The sequence below is a fragment of the Daucus carota genome, chromosome 2, assembly GCF_001625215.2.
Source record: "Daucus carota subsp. sativus chromosome 2, DH1 v3.0, whole genome shotgun sequence".
Taxonomy (NCBI): domain Eukaryota; kingdom Viridiplantae; phylum Streptophyta; class Magnoliopsida; order Apiales; family Apiaceae; genus Daucus; species Daucus carota.
The window spans coordinates 31,689,379-31,711,129 of record NC_030382.2 but is presented as its reverse complement, the minus strand read 5'-3'; the positions used below and the strand labels follow the sequence as shown (position 1 = coordinate 31,711,129).

General features: G+C 33.5%; 4 protein-coding genes across 6 annotated transcripts; 1 reads left to right on the top strand and 3 right to left on the bottom strand.

Annotated features, from left to right (window-relative positions):
- Positions 1 to 483: 483 nt before the first annotated feature.
- LOC108206623 (partner of Y14 and mago) lies at positions 484 to 3,900 on the top strand. 2 transcript variants are annotated; one of them, XM_017376985.2, is made up of 4 exons: positions 484 to 782; positions 1,161 to 1,280; positions 2,378 to 2,593; positions 3,579 to 3,900. In XM_017376985.2, exons 1-4 carry the CDS (start codon positions 606 to 608, stop codon positions 3,717 to 3,719), a joined length of 654 nt encoding a protein of 217 aa, XP_017232474.1. In that variant the 5' UTR covers positions 484 to 605; the 3' UTR covers positions 3,720 to 3,900. The 2 variants fall into 2 exon arrangements, with proteins under 2 accessions (XP_017232474.1, XP_017232473.1); XM_017376984.2 differs by having other exon boundaries at positions 2,375 to 2,593.
- Positions 3,901 to 5,092: 1,192 nt separating this feature from the next.
- On the bottom strand, positions 5,093 to 5,725 carry LOC108207358 (auxin-responsive protein SAUR76). The gene has a single exon (XM_017377808.2). The coding sequence runs from the start codon at positions 5,588 to 5,590 to the stop codon at positions 5,231 to 5,233; it is 360 nt and encodes a 119-aa protein (XP_017233297.1). The 5' UTR covers positions 5,591 to 5,725; the 3' UTR covers positions 5,093 to 5,230.
- A 3,143-nt stretch (positions 5,726 to 8,868) lies between these two features.
- LOC108206129 (AP-2 complex subunit mu) lies at positions 8,869 to 13,893 on the bottom strand. 2 transcript variants are annotated; one of them, XM_017376321.2, is made up of 13 exons: positions 13,637 to 13,893; positions 13,380 to 13,557; positions 12,736 to 12,826; positions 11,836 to 11,930; positions 11,628 to 11,717; positions 11,494 to 11,542; positions 11,284 to 11,422; positions 11,041 to 11,157; positions 10,377 to 10,467; positions 10,162 to 10,304; positions 9,638 to 9,752; positions 9,269 to 9,313; positions 8,869 to 9,195 (listed from the first exon to the last, which is right to left on the bottom strand). In XM_017376321.2, the coding sequence occupies exons 1-13, from the start codon at positions 13,717 to 13,719 to the stop codon at positions 9,115 to 9,117; spliced, it is 1,317 nt and encodes a 438-aa protein (XP_017231810.1). In that variant the 5' UTR covers positions 13,720 to 13,893; the 3' UTR covers positions 8,869 to 9,114. The 2 variants fall into 2 exon arrangements, with proteins under 2 accessions (XP_017231810.1, XP_063943226.1); XM_064087156.1 differs by having other exon boundaries at positions 8,892 to 9,195; positions 10,162 to 10,298; positions 13,637 to 13,864.
- Positions 13,894 to 16,085: 2,192 nt separating this feature from the next.
- On the bottom strand, positions 16,086 to 17,075 carry LOC108208346 (late embryogenesis abundant protein 18). The gene is made up of 2 exons (XM_017378874.2): positions 16,884 to 17,075; positions 16,086 to 16,617 (listed from the first exon to the last, which is right to left on the bottom strand). Exons 1-2 carry the CDS (start codon positions 16,968 to 16,970, stop codon positions 16,261 to 16,263), a joined length of 444 nt encoding a protein of 147 aa, XP_017234363.1. The 5' UTR covers positions 16,971 to 17,075; the 3' UTR covers positions 16,086 to 16,260.
- Between the last annotated feature and the right edge of the window lie 4,676 nt (positions 17,076 to 21,751).

The following is a 21,751-nucleotide window of genomic DNA, read 5'->3' as shown; positions in this document are numbered from 1 at the left end:
TTGTTCTAATAGTATCCTGCAATTTATAAAACTAATTATTATACTTGTAGATTACAGAATAGAAGATAATCTTCAGGTTGACGGGTAGTTAAAATATTATAAAATAGAAAAGTTATGATGAAAACCACTAAATATGGACCCAAAAAACTTTTCTCTGCGTAAATAGTATTATAATTATATAATATTTACTTTGTTCTTATTAATTTTTACAATATTTTTATTGTTTGACACGTATTTTAAGATGTATATAAAATATAATTTCATAATTTATTTAATTTTTTTTATAAGTATTTAAATTTAAAATTTTATCTAGAAAAAAATTATTAAAATTATATTTTATAAGAGTATTAATATACAACCTAACCTACATGACATAAAGAGTAACTAATTTTTTATATTTAATATAGTTATGAACTATATGTACTATTTGTTCAAAAAATTGAAATATATGTACTTTATTAAATATAAATAAAAAAAGTAAAGTAGTCTGGGTCATTTGAATGGTAGTGTTAGGATTGTAAGAAAAGGAACATCAACAAAGATACCACCACCATTGTTTGTGCTTAATAATTGCTCTGCAAGAAGTGAAATCCAATTGGAAGAAGATGGCCATGGATCAAGGGAACAACTTAGCAGCAGAAGTGGGTAAAACCCTAAAAGAAGGAGAGAGGATTCTCGGCCCGACCCGACGACCCGACGGTACACTCCGAAAGCCCATTAGAATTAGGGCTGGCTATGTTCCTCAAGATGAAGTCGCTATTTATCAATCCAAAGGTGCCCTTGTAAGTATTTCTTGCTTCTTCTACTAACCCTCTTTTTTAATTTTTGAATTATTGTTGTAATATGTTCAAATTGTGGTTTGGGGATGGTGTGAATTGTAAAGTTTAAGGCTTTTTGTGTTTGTGATAACAAGTGTGTCGAAATGTCGAATAATTACCGAGGGTAGTGTGTGTATTGCTGTTGTGTTGAATTCTGGCCTTGGTTTATATAATTTCAGGCTGATGACATTTGTGGAAGAAACTGTAAATTACTACTGTTTTCAACTTATGTAAAATGGGTTCGGTTTGTATATAATTAATAGGGTTCGGATTAGGCGTTCTTAGGTTCTTGGTTCTACACTGAACTTATGTCTTTCTTTTTTATGTTTATGATGAGGACAGTGGAAGAAGGAGATGGAGTCGCTTGAAGGAATGCCGCCAGGTTGCGACCCAGCATTGGATGCTAAACCAAAGACCAAGTCTGCCAAAAGAAATGAAAGGAAGAAGGAAAAGCGAATACAAGTATACCCTCTTTTTTCTCTCACTTGCGCGCACACACCCACACACTAGTTAAATGCCATCTCTGCAGCCTTTTTCACTCCTTAGACATAGATAATGAAGAGTACGTATTTGACGCCCTTTGTCATGCTTAACAACTTTAAAGCATTTTAGTTGTTAAATTTAGTTAATTAATGTCTAATGAGTAATGACCTATTTCAATTTTTTTTTGAAACTAAGCGACATTTTTTTAATTTGTTAGCTATTCAAAGCAACTAATTTTTCTAACGGTATATATACATATACTTAAATGCTTTTCACTAGTTCTAGTTTTAATAGCAAAAGGACACACTTTGGTATCTGTTATCACTTGTGGCACCTTAAAAACAACTCTTGTGCTTTCACCAAGTCTACGCCTTTCTCAACACTAGTAATAAAATGAACACGGTGGAGCCACATATAGTCATCACTGGACTCGAATAATGTCAAATCTTCAAATAATTTTGTATTAGGTTAATAAAATTTGGAATTGATGTATGATACTTATCAATCGAATCTAACACACACACACACATATATGTGCCAACCTTCCATAGTGCACTCATTCTTTCACAAAACATAAAATATAATCCTAATGTAGAGCACGATGATATACAAACTTTAAAAAAAATTAACCTTAGTAACTTGGAAAAAAACTTGATTTTTAAATTTGGTTTTAAAGTAGAATAATTATGGATAATTTTTGTTCTACAGTAGAATCATGTTATAATATTTCATAATATTCAGTGATATTTGACAGAAAAAAGTATTTAATCTCGTTTCTGATTCGTTAATTGAAATTTATGATTATATTTTAATAAAAATATATTTATTATTTTTAATCTTATAATGGTGCGCTAATTTAATAAAACTCAATTGGGAAATAGGATCGATATGTTATGAAAAACAATAAATGTACGAAAGGGTTAACTAGTGCTGTTTAAAATTTTCAAATGTTGTGTAGTTATTTATATAATATAGAAGTTGAGGATACTTGGTGTACAAAGAATCACTTTTATGTGAACATTACTTCGCAAGTTGCGCTTATACCTGATATTTTATTTTACATGTTAATCTAGCAGGCCGCTGTTGATAAGAATTTGAACAATGACAAAGTTGCATCTGGTGATGATGTAATTAAAGTGCCAGCTGTTGATGTGGTCACCTCGGAGTTGAATGATTTAAATATTGCTACAAATTCTTCTGCAGCTATTGCTCCGTCAAATTCAGGAGAGCATTTGGGTTCACAGGATCCTGTTCCTGATATCGATAAAAAAATTCGAGCTTTAAGAAAGAAGGTAAATACTTCATGCATGCAACACCTACTCTTGACATCCTCATTTTAATTATATACATTTTTGTGTATGTGCAACTTTAATTTAATTGTGCACTTCCCTTGTTTTCTAGTTTTAGTGCAAGCATTGCTTCTTTTCTGCACATTTTCCATCTTCAATCATAGCTCACATGTTTCTTGGCTCTTGGTATAAAATTAAGTCACACATGGACTGTTTGTTGTCTATTGGACTATGTGGAACTTATTTCTCTGTCGCAACGTTAATTGGTTATATTTACAAGGCCACAAGTGTTTTTAAATCCCTGATGCCATTAATACTTGTACAATGGACCCAATTAATATTGCAGTTCCCATTTTGTAAATCATTGTTGTCAGATGTACATATACAGGGACTAGATTCCTGTAAGTTGCATCATGATTGTTGTTTCTCTGGCAAAGAATTTTATTTTACATTAAATAATTAGTGTGCAACTGTGCATCAATGTCATATTTACGCAATGGTAGATCTGGAATAATGTGGTGAGCACTTGGAATACATTGATCCTTAAAGGATTGGGCAATTTTCTTATATAGGTCTATGTGTTACTTTGCCTGAATACTCGTCAAAATTTATTTGACATGATATTAATGTAGTTGACCAGCTTGTAGTTGATACATATATATGTTGTAAGATTGTTGAGAGGACATATTTGAGTACATAAGACGAATTGTTCATGCTTTTTAACCAGAATGTAGAAAATCCTAGAAGTGATGGCAGTTCTTCGAAAAGATTTAAGAACCATATACAATCCATGCAGCTTTAGCATTGCGCATCAACCTTGAAATGTTAATTTACCCTTGGCAAAAAGATGAATATACCATTTACATGATGGATAAGTTTTGTAAATTACGCCTAAAGAAGTTTTAAATTATTTGTTAATTTACTAAATCTTCCCCACTTTCAAAAATGAGAGATGTTTTTGATTGGAGTCCTTTTGTTTTTGTTCCAGTTACGCCTGGCAGAAGCCCTCAAGGAGAAAAATGTTCAAGAACTAAAACCAGAACAATTGGAAAAGCTGGCAAAGTTGGAGGACTGGTGCAAAGAGTTGAAGCTTCTGGAGGAAAAGAAAACTGAATTAGCAGCATTATAAACTTTAGATTGTGGTGTGTCGTGTCTGTCTAGCCTTCAGTCATTGTAGTTTTGTGATGATTTGACAGTTCTTGTTGAAGTTAAACATAGAAGTTAATTTATCAGGACATGGTTCATCAACCAGGATTTAAACGGGTTAAACCCGCCTACTAGTGAAGCTTAATACAGACACTGCTTGATCATATTGCATAAGACTTAAAATCATTGTATCTCGAATGTAAAATTTTGTTTTTTCAGGCAGCAAGTGGAGAACAAAACGGAAAAGGAATTTGTGTATATTTAGTAAGATCAAGTCCAGATTAACTATACATCTTTCTAATTTCATTTTAAGGATAAGTATGAAGGGAATATTTCTCCGGATGTTACAAGTGGATGTGCTGGAGTATGTATAGCATAATTTTTTTTTTTACTAATATGAATTATAGTCTTGCAATTTGAGTATCAGCTCTCAGATTTTCTCGATATGAGTCAGGGTCGAACGTAAGACTTGGGTCAACAAAGGATATACCCTAATCACCGGAGCTATCCAATTGTGCTCGTATAACGTAATTTTGATCCTCCAATTTCTTGTATTTTGCTTTTAACTTCGTGCAGTTACCGGACTTTATAAATAATCGTAAAAGTTGAGTTGTAAACGTACCTAAAGATAATATAATATAATTTTCGCTCTTTCTTTCCTCTATTTAGGTCGGGAAATTTCGAATAGATTAAGATAGTGAGAGACAAATCACATAACCTATCCCTCTCACCAATTATTTTTTTAAATTTTCTTCAATCTTCGATGTGTACCTGACAAAATTCTCAATTTTCCGATCTTAACACTGTGATGTTAATATCGGAGTTTGGCGTGGCGGCCGGCGGGAAAATACACATCCTACGAGGGAGGAGCAATCCTGGATTTAAAGGTCATTTGACAAATTCGAATATAAAGCATCTAATTGATTGTGAAACGAGTTATGTGAACAGTGAATGAATAATATTATGTGGGAAATATATTTTCCAAAAATTTGAACAGAACCATCTTAGATTTATCTTTAAAAAAAAATACAATACAAATAATCCTTGCGAAAATTCCAATTTGTCCCTTGAAGCATGAATTTGTAATTGAAATATCCCAGCACAAACAAAACAGAGCTGCAATATTATTTTCGAAGTAAAGCAAGAGAGCAGAGTTGCACAAACAAAACAGAGCTCCTCCCTCCTCTGTTTTTCATCCCCTTTTTACAAAACAAACACCTCACCCCATATCAAAGAACCCCAAATCAAAATATAATCTTTGTCGGTGAGTTTGAAATCCTAGATCCGTCCTTGCTCTCAGATCATCATACTTAACTGTTCACTAAAATTGACGGAACAGTCGATGATCCAGTTAACTCTCAATAGAATCAGTTACTCAATAATCAGATTCAACAATATAAACTTTACAAACCAGAGACTCCTAAATTTAACATGGCTATATTTGATCCGGTAACAATTATTTTTGTAGCTAACCAACTAGACCCAAATAAAAACTCAAAAATCTTGAGCATAGAAATCAACAACTTCTTTCAGATTGAGCTGAAACAAAGAAGAAGAATCATTGTGCATGAGCCACAACATGTGCTCAAACAATATAGCATCCACATCCACAAACAACACTCTCTTCTTGCTCCCCCTCCCCTCATTTCTATTCACCAATTCAATCAAAACTCTAAACGGGTTTTCCTCCAAAACAAACGGATCCACCCAGAACTCCCTCCTCTCCTTCCCCACCACCACCCTCACCGGATCATCCGACGTCCCGAAACCTCCGCCTTTCAGCTCCCGGTAGCCTAGCCGCGTCCGAATGCACTGCCGTCTCAGTAAAGAAACTGGCAGAACCAAGCACTCCATTCTCAATTATGGACACTAATATGCATGCGTGTCGTGTTCGTGTTATGGAATTTATAATATGATGCCTCTTACTAGTTCCGCCCCTGTACGTGCCTACTTGACTGGCCTGCCACTGGCTTGTATGTGTGGTAATGTGTTTATTTGTGGATGAACGAGAGCGTGTGTAATCTTGATTGGAGACGTGTGTAATGGGTGTCTATATAAAGGATATTGCCGGCACTAAAAATAGCCGTTGGAGTGAGGATAAGAAATTTAACTCAGCGAAGCAGCTGGGAAATACGTTATGAAACGAATAGAAATGGACATTTGTCGCTGCCGACTCGTGAATTCTGGACACTTTGTTCATTTTTTTTCAATTAATTGATCACCTATATTTCTACTTGTCATTTTCTTATAAAATTTGTAGGTCTATTTTTTTTTTAATAGTTCTTAAATATTGGATCTTCGTTATATTCGTTCTACCAAGTATGCAATGAGCGTTGGAACGAGATACGTTAGAAATAAAATAAGAAATGTATAATTTTGCATATATATATATATATGCTTAAGTCATGGTTGTAGATTTAAGGAATCAGAACTAGTCGGTTGATCAGTCGATTCAGAATTCATAGAAAATTCATCAAAGATTTTTTTGGATAAAGCTGGTAACTTATTAATTTTTCTTTCTAAGAAATAATCGAATTTTTTTCAGTGAATTAAAGATTTTTGGAACACTAATAATCTTAATTTCGGAGATGACAAATGATAAGGAGAACGGAAAGAAAAACAGATTTTAATGTTTTGCAAAATAAGTGGATATCTGACAAGTTTCAACAAATACTTTCGTACAGTGATCTCATCCATGAAATACACTATACTTGATTTTCTTATATGAATATAAAGGACGAAGCTGCTTATCGATGCTTTATACTTTTTATCGATGAAATATATGATATTTGATTTTTTTTATATGAATATAAAAGACTACACTACTTATCGACGCTTTATACATCTTACTGTTCCATCTTTCCGCTATATGAAAATTCACAAAAAAATTATTCCTTCATTCAACTATATAAAAACACACGGAAAATTTGTTCCCACAATCCATCGCGGAAAAACCCCGTATCTGATTAGACATGAAGTGGGCGTGGGAGTACGCGGTTTGTCCAAAGGCTCGATGTTAACAAGCCACTTGTATTTTTTGTGTCGGCAACACCTTGCAAGCATTATACTACAGGTGGCTTGATGCTTATCTGTGTTATGTGGACTCATGACTTTGAAGTTTTGCTACCCTTATTTCGTCAATCGTTATTATTAACTTAATACACAACCAGGATGAATAGAACTGGAGACCAATATGACAGAAACTTCCATTTGGATAGAAGCAAAATTACACGAAAACTATCGAGTCCAACTAATTGGGAAACAACAAATCTCACCTTTTAACAAATTAAACATCGAAAAACATTAGAGAAAACTAAGAGTTCTAGAAAGCCTAGACTAAGATCTACAAGAGATTTTTAATATTGCATATAGCACATGCAGATTCACATCTTACCTTAGCGCAAAAAATAAAGTGCGCGAGCAGTTATTTGGATTAGTCGAGGTGTACCAAAACTGGCCCGGATACTGGATTATAAAAAAGAAGGATAAGCACCAAAACTCGAAAGTAGTTTCAGTTGCGAAGCATATTCGTTGTGAAGCTTGCCTGGCTCATATTCGAAAAAATGGGCGTCGTGGATTCGCTAGTACTGCAACACGAGCCTGTTGTCTTGCTCAGTTCAATACCACAACTGGCGTCCAGCGACTAGCTTGAAAGTGCCGGCTCAAAGAATTCGGAGATCCTGTACCAAAAATTATATGATGCCCAGGCTTACCAGTCAGGTGTATTGATTGCAGGCCTGGCTAAAGTGCCATCAACAAATTTCAATTTGTTCTTAGCAGATAAAATCAAGAGCAGAGATAGTTTGATTAGTTGCAGCCATCAAGAACAAGTGAGCAAGATTGCGAGGTAATGCGTGCGAGAGAGATCACAATGGCGATTGATGGACATGGAGAGCACAAAATGATCGATTGACACAAAAATCACGAACACAAAATAGCTCCATCAACAGCAAGAAAAGATAAAGAAACCAACTGGAATGAGCAATTCATCGTTGATTTCTGCTCTGATACCATGATAATCTTCATAACTGTTAATGAATGTGCAGAAAGGCTAAAACAAAGAAGAAGATGCAATACTTTGACTAATCAACTAAAACATTTCTTATGTTCTGTATCTTGTGAATTGAAAACTCTAAACTGTACAATAGCTAGTTTATGTTATTAGATAAGATGGATAATAGTTGGAAGATTCTACTCCCACTCTGTAGCAGACTAACAGAATCTGTTTCTAACCAACTCCTCCAGCTGCCAAGTGACGTCGTAGAGCAGCTGAGGAAGGTGTGTTATCTGCTGTGAATGATCTTGAGATAGTATATCATAATTATGAGGTCCTGTATGTTTAGGCGCTAAAACTTAACATGCTTGGAGCTTGGAGGCGGTGTCGGAGAAACTCCAGATTTTGGTTTTTTCCCGTTGCTACTGGAAACTGCCTATGATGACCTACCTGTACAGGAGTTGCTCCTGTATATGAGTATATCATATGTAGAAGGAAAACATGATGAGGTGGAGCCATTCCTCCAGATATGAACATATAATTTCTGGTCCAGAATGATAGAGTATACTAGAAAAGAAGCTCAAAACAGAATATTATTGCCCAGTATGCTAGGAAGAAGTAGGAACCTCATATCAAGAAATTAGAACAGTCTTACAAATAAATCTTTATTTTGGAGCATAAGTTGCTAAGCAGACAAAGAAAAAGAGGATTAATGAGACAGGATCAAGAAAAAACAAACAGAACCTAAAATGTACAGATGGATTGAGGAAAACAAACATGATAAAGAACCTAACCGATGCTGTATTGCCAAAACACAAAACAGACTGTGACCAATCATTACCAAGTATTCCAACGTTCTTCTTGTATCACGAGCTATACGAGCATAAGTAGAACCTTGTATCATATTGCTCAATATTGATTAGAGACTTGATTACAGAGCGTTAGAATAGACAATGCAAGTCCTAAAGTTTTCATGCAATATATTGCAAAATTCCACTGCATTCCACCCCGTTAGATTTCTTTCAAGTTGAAGTGGTTGCCTGAATGTGTTGTGTTATCAAAAAAATAAACCATACCAGGACTTGTGAAATGGTTCCATGCCAGAATCCCAGTGCTGATGTGGAGATGATAACAAAGATGTCAAGCCAAATTCACAACATCTGACTATTGACAACATATAGTATTATTGACATTATCCTTTCTACCAGAGACATCTACAACTTGATACAGAAAGAAAGATTAGTTGCATCTATTAAAAGTAACTCGGCATCACTTCAGGCTATAAGTATGATATCCGTTTTTATGAAGGTGGCTAGCTTGAATATGTTACTCCAATCCATTTACAGGAACTTCCAAGAAACTAATATATGTATCTATGTCCTCCCTAGCACCTTATTTCATAAGAACCGGCTTTGGTAATGTAACGAACCCACTCAACTGTGTTGTATCCACTCTTCTCCCAGACCTGCACAGACATAATAGTTGAGTTGTAGCAGTTCAAAAAAACAAGTTTTCAGATGGATCACTTAACCACATACCTTAAGAAAACGGACACGTAATCCAGATGCTGTGAACATTGGAACCTGTAAAAATAGTGTTATCAGACCACCTTTGAATTGTCAAGTAATGACTATAGATCGTACATCATCTGAAACTTCCTTGTATCATGAAATCAATGAAGAAGACCGATATCAAGATCTTCAACTGATGAAAATTTTGAAGTTTCAAACAAAAAATCAAGGTTCTGCAATATAATGACTAAACAAGTACATATATTGAGTGTTTTTTTTGTTGATAAATTGCATCCTATCTATTTGCTCATCTGCTACTGCTATTAAATACTTCACTATACATTTCTATGTGCAGTCAAATATATGTTCTTAAAGATCAGACAACTGTACAGTAACCTGAAATTCCATTTGTATTGGTGGTCTGGTCCAAGACTTCTTTTCTGAAATGGTGGAAATTAATTCGACTTCAGCACTCAAGGTTGGCTCAGTTTGACCAGGAAATTTCCGTATCCTGCAAATATTGTTGAGATACCACAGAATTGATATTGAAAATGTGAAACAAGATAGAACAAACTAACAAATTTTTATAAAACCCTTATTTCTGAGGATAGATTATTCTCCCTAGCATATTACCAAAATGGTAAAAGTAAGAAGTTTTTCTTGGGTATCTTACATCCGGGTAAGTGGGTAACATTTTTAAAAGGCAAAAAACCTTTAAATACACAGTCACTATATGTGCATATATGTTAGAATAGAATAATACGAACACAAATAATTATATCTACGCCTTCCTTGTATCTTAAAGTGATCGCTTGATTTAACTTGCTAAATCGTGTATCTTTCAGGGTAGTTTTGCATGATTGTTTAGAACAAAAGATAGCATCTAATGCCATATTCAACAAACAAAGTCATGCACTTACTTCCAGACCAAACAATTGATGGCGGCATTGTATTTAACTCGACCTGACGTGACCTGGAAACTTGTTTTTGCTGTTTGTTTTGGTACTGGGATCTTGATGACTACGCCAAGTGCAAACATTTTAGCCCCAAAAGCGCTCTTTACCTGAAAACCGACTTTATGAGAATTGATAAATTAATAAATATACTGTACGGGATATGAACTCCAAAAACAGACCTTGACATTTACTTCCACGCGGGCCTGGCCCAGTTCCTTAATAGTGGGCAACACTCTGAAGGGAAGATTTACACCCTCAGTAATGCGATACCTATTTGCCAGAGAAATGAAAAGATATTTAAGAAGAATATAGCCATGCAAAGAGTTGCACAAACACCAAGAGAATTAACCCAGAACACATGGCAGCAGTATAACACATATTTGCAGAAGTACATGATCTCAGTACACAGCAGAGAATTACAGAAGTATTGGTCTATAGTACAAGGGGCCCTTAATTTGTGCGCAAGAAAATAAAATATTTATTTACAGGGCTAAAATATATGAGATATATGTTATATATTAGTTGATGTTTGAAAAGAAAGTACTTCATTTACAATACACTAATGGAATATTACACAAAGGACATCCCAAGGACAAATTACAAGTTATTTAGGTCCAAGTTGAAGTACCTTCAAGGTAATACTGATACTTTTTTAACAAATGGAATATTACTATTTTAATGAAAGACTTTTATAAAACAGAGGTAGGACGTATAACAGTAAAGAAAACTTTGATTGCATACATTGTAGAAGTGAGGGGGTACTAAACTAGAGAGAGCTCAAATTAACTACTTAACACTTAAAAATAAAAAGACATATAAGTGAGAGTGTACTCCCATGCTTACTTCATTAGTTCAAATTCACCATCAGGGGGGACAAAACTGACAGTTTTCTCTGTGTTGAACCTTGTTAAATTTACACATTGATGAAAAGTAACATCGTCCAGTTCAATAGTTTTTCCGCTGCAGGTGTATCAAAGTGATGAATTGGGTTAGAAAAAGAGATGAAGTATAAAACGATCAGAAAAAGGTATTGCTAAAGCATGATTTAGTCAATGAGCATAAGAGCAATTACAGTACAAAAGCTACCTTTTAGCTGGTCGTGACTTAAGTTGTGATTCTTTCTCTAGACCAATTTTATCATTTAAGCCCAACTTTAAATCAGGCATTCCAGAAAGAAAGCACTTCATAAGAATTTTTCCAGTTACATCACAGCTCAGTACACTACCTACATTGCCAAATTGTCGAGTCAACAAAATGATGCAAATCATAAAAAACAATCTCCAATATTCAGTTTACCTTTTGAAGACATTAGAAGGTTTACACTTTCCACAATATCCAGAAACACCTGCCAGCAACCGAGGGTTAAAATCGAGATACAGGCAATCCTCGTTAAAGATAAAAGGGAGCCGCAGGCTAAAAATATGAATTACCTCATTCTTTTTGTACACAAGACCTTCTCTCCGCCAACCAACAGCACCGGTAACTTGTAAAGTCGCATTTGGGACAATTTTTTCTTTAGGCTGTTTAAGTAATCAGTAATATGCAGAAAGAAGTCCATAGGAAACTTTAGCTTATATGATCTCAATATATAGTCCATAGCATTCTAATGAACAAAAACACACTAAAATACAGAAATACCTTGGACGAGAATGGTGAACGAACACCTTGCTGGGTTATGTAAAGCTTTAACATCTCAGGAGAAAGATTTTGAGGGTAACCAAAATCCATAATCTCTGCATTATATTTGTATATATTAAATATGACGCATATGGTAAAGTGCAGACGACGGCTGCACGAAAACAGTCTCGGTTACCCTTAATTCTTTCCTACACTGTAAACCCAGAAGCTTAGACAAATTGAAGAGGGAAATAGGAAACTTGGAAAGAACTATGGAAGTTCCAGAGAGAGTATTCAATGACAATACAAAAGATAGAAAGAAAGAGGAAAACTTCTTTTTATTGATATCAACTGCCACGAATAATATACAAGGTGATATATATCCTAATATCCATCCCCACTAATATGCATGCTAAACACATTAACACACAAAGCAACAAACAACACTATGTCAAAAAGCTGTGAGTTAAATATTAAAATTACTACTTGTTGGTTTTTTGGTAATTGATATAATTTATATTGCACTTGGAGCACCTTTGCTACCACTTCGGTACTCCTTATTCTCTGTGCTGCAATTTATTTCTTGTGCAGATTCTAAAAGGGAACGATAAACATATTATACGAGCTCAAACATATTGTACGAGCTCACATGCCACAAAGGAACTTAATCTAAACAATTTAGTCTCAACATCTGAACTCTTAGACAGGAGAGGATCTATAAACACCATAGCACGAAAGAAATGAAGCCAATGCAGAGAAAATAATATGCAAGGCATAATGCCTCATTACTGTAGAAAACTGAAAAGGACCATCCTATACAATAATGGCTCACATGCACCCACAAATAGCCTATGAAATATATACAAATCACAGGAAATAATTTAAAATAAAAAAAGAGATATATTCTCCGAATGAACATACCATCCAACAGCTCGTAGATGAGAACAAAATTGTTTCGGATGGCATCCTCGTCAAATGCTCCTCCAAAGTATGATTTGAACAATGCGACTGCCTGCACATACATAAATTTCTATATGTCAAAATAAAATGGACTTCGTTTTATCTCATCTGAAACTGATGGCCTACAAAAACAAGATATTTCACCACAATAAGAACCTAAAATAACAAATTTTTGACAAATTTAAAATCATATTAACTATAAGCACTATGTAATATACAATCAGAGAGTTACTGTTATCTTCCCTAAAAGACCACCATTCTGTAAGACACAAATTAATACATGTATCCACCATTTACTTTCTGTGTCATACTATGTCCCATAAGTTCTCCTAGTGAGTCTTTGATCTCAACTCATCATTCCTCTATCTATCTTGTAATACTTCCCTCTTGGCCTTTTGCCGTGTATGTCCTAGTTATCTAAATTCGTCTCCGAACCCCTTATCTTCTTTATCTTTTGTCACTTTCTACATTCTACTCGACAGAATAGCGAAACGAAAACAATTATAAACATAACAACTGCTTTAGCATTCAGCACAAACCACAGAAATGTTATTGTAGCTTTCCCTAATCAATCGTGTAATAGCGTAAATAGTATAAAGAGCTACCTCGACAACAAACTTGAAGGCGGAAGCAACATTAGCATTGGTGCTGACAACAATGACAATGTAGACATTGCTAATTCTCATGTACAGAAATGAGCAGCCTCCAATCTGACGCACAGGGCAGCTCCCCAGCTCTTTTGTCTGCATTATATGCAACCGAAACGCATCCACCATGTTTCCCCTGAAACCAATTAACTCATTCATTCATTTATGTCATATGTGTAAACAAGAACAAAGAATTAATTGATTTGTGTACGGACCCGACGTCGTCTCGGTAGAGACGATTGATGAGCACATCGCCGCGGAGATTGAGAAAGTAAATAGCGGAAGCAGAGACTGGCATTTCCTTCTGAGAGAAGAGATCAGATTGGATGGGAGGATTCAATCAGCTTCGTAATTGTATGTATAACATTGTAGGTATTCCTTGAATTTTACAAATCAACGAGAGGTGATGATGATGATGCAAATATGTTTTCAAGTCATCTCACTTGGCTCAATGCCTCTTGATTCAACGCTTGCAGGTTCATTATACGTGATTTATTTTTAAAATTTTATTTTTGCAAATAAAAATTAAAATATGAAATTTTCATTTATAAAAGAAAAAATAAAAAAATAAATTTCGAAAGTAGATGGTCAATGCACCTAAAGTTACGTGCCCAAAATCAACGAGGACATCTAATTTGGGATAGAGGTAGTATCGGTTTTTTTCTCTTTCTCGGATCGGACCTAATTAGTCGAGTTGGGATTAATCGAAAGAATTAATCGAAACGACAATCGACAATCCTACGTATTAGATATCATTTAATATTTAATAATTATTATATTGATTATTTATTAACAAATATATATTTACTATATCATAAATTTTATAATGGTTCAATTTAAAGATTACAGTATTTTAATTTTAATAATTTAGTATATATATTTTGATTTGGAAAAACTTATAGGAATTAACCGGATTTCAAAAATCAATCGACCGGTCATCTTGTAGGAGATTAATGGGGATTAATCACTTCAATCGGAGATTTTTAGAATAGAAATTTTCCTAACACCACAAAAATTGTGTTGAATTTTATTTTTCTTTTGATTTCAAAATAAAAGTGTGCGATTTTTTCTTTCAACTTACTTTAAAAAATATCATATCATATAAACTTAACGGAGAAAAGAATAATTATCACTTTTTACTTATTTTTAATAAAAATATTATTTTTCGTGTAAATGATCAAATATATGATTAAGATACACATTCTTCAACACCAACAAAAGCGCCTCCCTCCTCCCCTCTCCCTCTCTAAACCCTAGCCTCCATTAACGATTTTTGAGGGGGCTTTCATCAATTTTCACGGGTGAAAGCTCCAATTTCTTTTTCTATTTTCCTGTTTTGCAATATTATTTTCCATTCAATAAGTTCCCAATTTATTTGGGTTTTGTTAGTCTCTCCTTCTTGTGAGAGTTGATTTGTTTTGTTTTGGTGTGTTTTGATGTTCTTAATGATTTGATGTTCTTAATGATCGAGGCTATAGATCGGCATGATTTTTATGAGTTTGATTCAGCTTTGAAGGTTATTATGAAATCGCATTTATGGTCAATTGTCAGAACAGTCAGGTGAAAACCAATCAGATGGAAACAATGAAACAAGTGTATATATTCATCATCTTCAAATCGCTCAGTTGCCTCTACAAGAAGGATGGATTCAATAGCGATATTCTTCCGCGTCTGTCTAATTTCGATTATATTTGTAGATGCCGTATGGCTTTTAATTAATGAATTGATTCCTTTTTATCAAAAAAGCTACACATTCTTCAAATGTATATCCTAAAATACGTATGCTTGATATAAATATCGCATATTAATTATTTCAACTTTTTTTTCAAAAAAGGGTTACCAATTCTCAGAAAAGAGGAGTAAGAAATATATTTGATTATCAATTAGAACATTGTATCAATTTTTCAAACTTAACTTGAGAAAATGATAGAAAAGTGATACGAGTAAAATTATTGACCAAAATAAATGATATAATATTTTATGATTATATATTTGAAATTGAGGACCCTGATCAAAAAAAGAAAAAGAAATTGAGGACAGAATTTAGTAGAGTTAAATTTTGAATTCCAACGTGTCCAATATTCGACTATCAGTTGATGAAACTGATATTAGATTTTTTTTTTGTCGAGGACCAGCTCTTGCGACACGAGTCTTGTGCACATTCTATACAATATAAAATTTCCTCAGCAGAACTATCAAGAATCTAAATTAAGATACACAAATAAGTACTATCAAACAAGATAACACTCAACAAACACTGATTCGATAACAAGATATATTTAAGATCTCAGCCAAGACAATCTCACGCAAAAAATCAGATCTAAATTTATTGGAAAACCAGTAATTAAATAAAAGATACGACGGAATAGTGAATTAAGGAGGCTTAATTATTGAAGAGATGAACATTCGGAAAGTGAAGAAATGATGATGATTAAAATCCTAACCAACTCTCAACTCAAAATAATTGATATGGTGGTTTGCTTGCTTTGCTAGTTCATTGGATGAAAAAAAATGCGAAATGTTTATGCTTTCCCTTGTCCTTGCGAGGTTGTGTGAATCTTGGATTCTTCTGGTTCATATATCATTTTTGTGCCAGTTAGATCTTTAATTATGAGTTTCATTAGCGTCCTTATCGTGCTTAAATTGTACGGCAAATCGCCTCAGGACTTATTCCAGTCTCTTGAATATTAATTTTATTGACAACTCACAAACAACCACCTTTCATTGATAAAATTTCACACCACACCAATCAAGCAGTCAAGAAGTAAAACAAACAAACATGCATCGCAAATCAAAATTCTAGACTACACCCCTAACAGAAGACTCTTTCATCCAGGGTCTAGATATAATTATTATGTCCAGGAGGGTTCCCACCAAGCGGGTATGTAGGAGCCGCCACCCCAGCACCCGGCACCACCGTTCCAACAGGCTGCTGATGCTGGTGGTGCTGGTGGCCTTGTCCAGGCAAGTGATGCCCAGTGTGGCCCGGGGCCACCGCGGTCCCAACCGGCACGTGGCCGGTGGTTCCCGCAAGAACCGGATCATGGTGATGAAGGTTGTGCTTGCCATAGAGCTTCTCTGCTGCGTGTTCTGCTTTGGCCTCATGCAACTTCATCTTGGCTTCAGCTTCTTTTGCTTTCATTTTCTCATGAGCTATCACTTTCTCCTCCGTTGTTCTTGCTGTCGCTTTCTCTGCCTGCACTCAATCAAATTCACTTCATCACTTCTCTACTACTTTATCAATATACATAAACAATATTTATAGACAGTGTGTAAAAAACGAGAATCGGACTTAATCACCCAAGTCATGTAATAACCGCAGTAACATAATAAGGATTGATCGGGGATTAATAAAATTGATTGAGCTGATTAATCTGTGATTAATCACGAGATAAGAATTAATCAGTGATTAATTATGATTAATTATCGACTTTTAGACCAACCTTACGGATGATTAGTTACCTTTTCTTGAACATGGGCTTTGTAGATGTCGACATGCTCCTGGGCAGCACTAGCTGCGTTACTCACCTTCTCCTTCACTGAACGCATCCCTTTACTTGCTTCCTTTCACAGCACTCTTGCCAAACAAACACAAATTAAGATTTAGCGAAAAAATTGTAAAGATGAAAAGAACAGATTGAGATAAATACAAGTATGTAAAATACAGCAGAGTGACACCTATATATAAAGATAGGCTTGTAATAAAATACGTTTTCTATCTGAATGACCTGTTTGTATTATTAGGTTGGAGCGATGGAGGGCTGCCACGTGCATGCTACGTGTCTAACATGCAGCTATGTGAGTTTTACTATATGATATCTTCAAATTTAAGTGGACACCTGCAAATGAATATAAAAACGGTTTTTCTATGGTGTGCCCATGAGCACACAATAAGCACAAAATTTGATAGTTTTTTTTGTTTTGATTGGCTAATACCCTTTTAATAATGATGGGTCCCCTGCATTCACACCAACCACACCAATGAAAACACACCAAATTTATGAGTTTCCGTACTTAGCATGTGCCCATGTGCACACACCAGACAAACCCATATAAAAATAGCTCCAATAATAATTTTCATCAAGTGTCATCCTCACCTTTTCGGGTGAGGAAATGATGATACGAAAGAGTGTTCTGTATATTGGGGCGGTTTGGGTTAACTTAAAATAAATGACTTCTTGCTTATAGTAAAGAGGTGGAGTAAAAATGAGAAGTAAATAAGTTAATAAAGTGTTTGGAAAAGAAGCAGTAGCTGTGAGAGAGAAGCTAACATTTTCAGCTTCTTAAAAGTGCTTCTACTTTTTTACACAAACGGATCAAGAAAAACAGAAGTCAGAAGCAGATTCCGCTTCTTCCAAACAAACACCACCATTGTTTACGAAAGTGTCCTTGTTTTTTAATCGGTCGGGAGAAAAACCAGTCCCAAAGGCTTCTACGGGTGAAAATCGATGAAAAATTTCAAATCAGTTTTAATCTTGGCTTTGTTATTATTCTTTTTCAATAATAATTTGTTTGAGATAATGATTTCTATCTTTTGAGATTAGATTTTTTATTTGATAAAATCTTTTCCTGATAACTTTTTTTCTTAATTTACTTTACTTAAGTTTTGTTTATCTTTCGTTTTGAGTGCTTGATGTGTTTGTCGATGTATTTTGCTGTGATTCAATGTTTTAGGATGTTAGATATGCCGGAATTTCAAGTGTTTATATGTGATGATAGCGCAGTAAAAGTATATGAAAATGGAAGAAAAGTGGGGAAGCGGTGAGACTCATAAATATATTTGGTAAGTTTTAAAATGTAAAGAATTGGATAAGACGCGTCAAAAAGAAATTATAATGGGTTTTTTTGGTCAAAATTTAGAGTGGATTTCATTAATTTTGAAAGAGACTCAATCGGGACAAACCCCCAACTGATCATGCAACCAAGTTAAATAATAAATAAATGAACTAAATAATTAGCTCTTTTTTTCCGGAATGCTTAACTAACTGAATACATCTGAAAAATTAAAAATAAAGATGATGGTTTCTTGAGCAATCCAACCTGCATCTCCTTTGAAAACAGTAGTTTCACAATTGACCACACGGTTATTTCATGGATAGTGCAATGTTTATAGGATTCTGTTGCAAAAACTGAGTTTTGACTTTAGAGGCCTCATGTTATGAACATATATATTTTGCAATCTTCTAAAATAACATCAAGCAAAATAATAATTACCTTTTTAATTAAAACTGATTATCTTTTTTAGATATTAATTCTAACTAAAAAGTAAAAACAGATCTTCTATAATTAACACGGACGACATATATATAAAAATATAATATCGTTATATATAATTATTAATGAATAACTTGTGATATTTTTCAACCTAAATACATTAACATTATTTTTAAATACTCTAATGATCTCACTTTAAAATTAATATTATAAATCTATACTATACTATATATTATTATAACAATAAAGTCGAAACATGAAAAGTTCAGTCAGTCGAGTTTGGTGAACCGATTAATTTCCTTAAATTATAACATGTAAGAATAAATATTTTAACATTCTAATTAATATATATATATATATATATATATATATATATATATATATATATATATATATATATATATATATATATATATATATAGGGTCCTGCTCCAGTACAAACTCCTTATGGTACAAACATACAAACCAATGATTATGACAATAATATTCAATGCTTTGCAGTGCTTAGTGTCACTAAACTCTACCAACCCCGTCTCCACCAATCCCACCTCCGCCTCCACCTCCTTGAGCTCCGCTTCCATCGTCATCTCCATCATCACCACCTCCACCTCCATGCCGCTTCTCCGTAACCACCTCTCCGTGTCCACCTCCATTATTTCTATGTTCTATCACCATCAAATCCATTCCATCGTCCCCTAAACCTCCATCTCCACCTTCACCACCGTTACCTCCGTCGTCTGAAACCACATCTCCATCCCATTCTCACTATCACTAGGTTCTGTTCAGTATTTGTTGTTTCACTAATTTGTAAAGTGATAATCACTAATATATACAATACAAATCACTAATTGGAAAAGCGAAAATCACTAAAGTATATATTAGAAAATCCTGAATTCTGCAGCAACTTTGTTCTCTGACGGGACTGAATGGAATAGCACAGCCTTTGCCACTACCATTGCACCACCATCGTTGACACCTCATCACCAACATCACCACTACCAAAACGTAGCATCATCAAACCCAAAAGCACCACAGCTTCATCACTAAATTATATCTATATTTGTGTATCTATCTCGATGGGAACATAATCCAGTTGTAACAAGCTATATTGATTTACAGCGTGACAAATTGAGAGAAATACGGAGGTGAGAGAGACGAGAAGAAAGAGAGAGAGGGTAGATCTGAGTAAAAAAAAATAAGAGAATGAACTACCGTGTATGCACAGAGTTATGTTATTTTTATATATGGTTTGTAGTTTGTATTTTAAAATTGGTTTGTATTTGAGCATTTACCTATATATATATATATATATATATATATATATATATATATATATATATATAGGCCAACATTCAAGAGAGGGAATCCTTATATGGAGTTACATAGCGCGCCACTATAAATCATCAATTTTATTATAAATTCTGTTATAGAATACATATAAAATGTGATTCTAATATAAAATACTATAAAATAAATCTATTTTAAGTAATTTAACACTTAAAATTTGATTAAAAAAGTATATTTTCGAAACTGATTCTACAACAGAATAATTCTGGATGATTATTATTCTGTTATAGAATCATGTTGAGATATTGCATAATTTTAGATGATCTTTGGAATAAAAAAATTGTATAACTTCGTTTTCGGTTTAATAATCAAAATTTGCAATTATATTTCATAAAAAATATAATAGAATATATATTATGTATATATTTATAATGGTGTGCTACGTAACTCCATATAAGAGGGTATGCTATGGAGTGTTACCCTATATATATATATATATATATATATATATATTTGACCTAATCTACTTATAAGCCTCCCTTCTAAGCAAATAAATTACCTAGCTCCGAAACCTAACTCCGAACCTAACCTCATCTCATATATATTTAAAAAAATGTTATTCATAAGACTCGAATTGAGGACCTCTCCGATAAAAATACATCACTCAAATCACTTGAACTACACAAACAATTAATTTGTTATTCAAAAGCATTATCATTAATGAAAAAAAGTACAAGAAGAAGTGAGAGGCGTTGTGTACGGAACATAAGAGATATTCGTATACCAAATGAAAGGATCTTCCAAAACTTGGTTGGGTACGTAACCAAAGATAATATCTATGTTTATTAGTTATAATGCTTGTCTAAATAGATTATATAAATTTTTTGCTAACATTAAAAATATATACTCCAAATGGTTTTACACGTTATTTAAAATCATTATAAGCTAAAATTATGTTTAATATATATATATTAAAGTCTTAGAACTATAATTTTTAATATGCTATCATTCATTCAATATATAACGTACCAGTTAAATAAAACGATTCAAACTACAATTTAATTGATCATTTATAAATTAACTAATAAAATATAATTAATTTTGAACCGGATAATCTGACGCGTTACAGTGAAAACTAATATCTGATTAAACTAGACTAGAATAAGAATAGTTTTTTCATAATTCAAAATATCGAATATATGACCTGATCTTTAACAATTGAACATGATATGCTACATTGATCACTCCTAAAAATACGAGTATCAAAATATTTAAAAATGTGAGTTTGCATAAAATTGAAAAAGTAACTACACGACTAATTGAACTAAATATTTCATGGTTTTATGAACTTCATGATGCCTAACTCATATCTACTCTCTTTTTGCTATTTGAAATTGCAGAAAATCATTTGTTTGGGATCAGGTTTCTAACGATTACATGAAAAATAATTAAAGGTCTTAATCGACATGCTCAAAAAACTAATTATAAAAAATTAAATTTTTATAACGAGATAATGTTATAACATACTGTATCAAAGTAATAATCATCTAATACTTTTAAATTAATACTCCCTCCGTCCCTTTTTATCTGTCCATTTTGGGGAAAAAAACACATACCAAGAAAAAATTGATTGTATGAACTTTTTCGTTAAATACCTCTAATTAATATCTTGAAAATGGTGGAATACCCCTACTTTATGTCTTGAAAACATGAATTCAACCAAGTTTTAAATAAGTCAAGCTTTGAAAATTGAAATTATGGAGATATATTTGAAAAATTATCATTAAATTAGTCTTGAAAGTATAAATGGACAGATAAATAGGGACAAA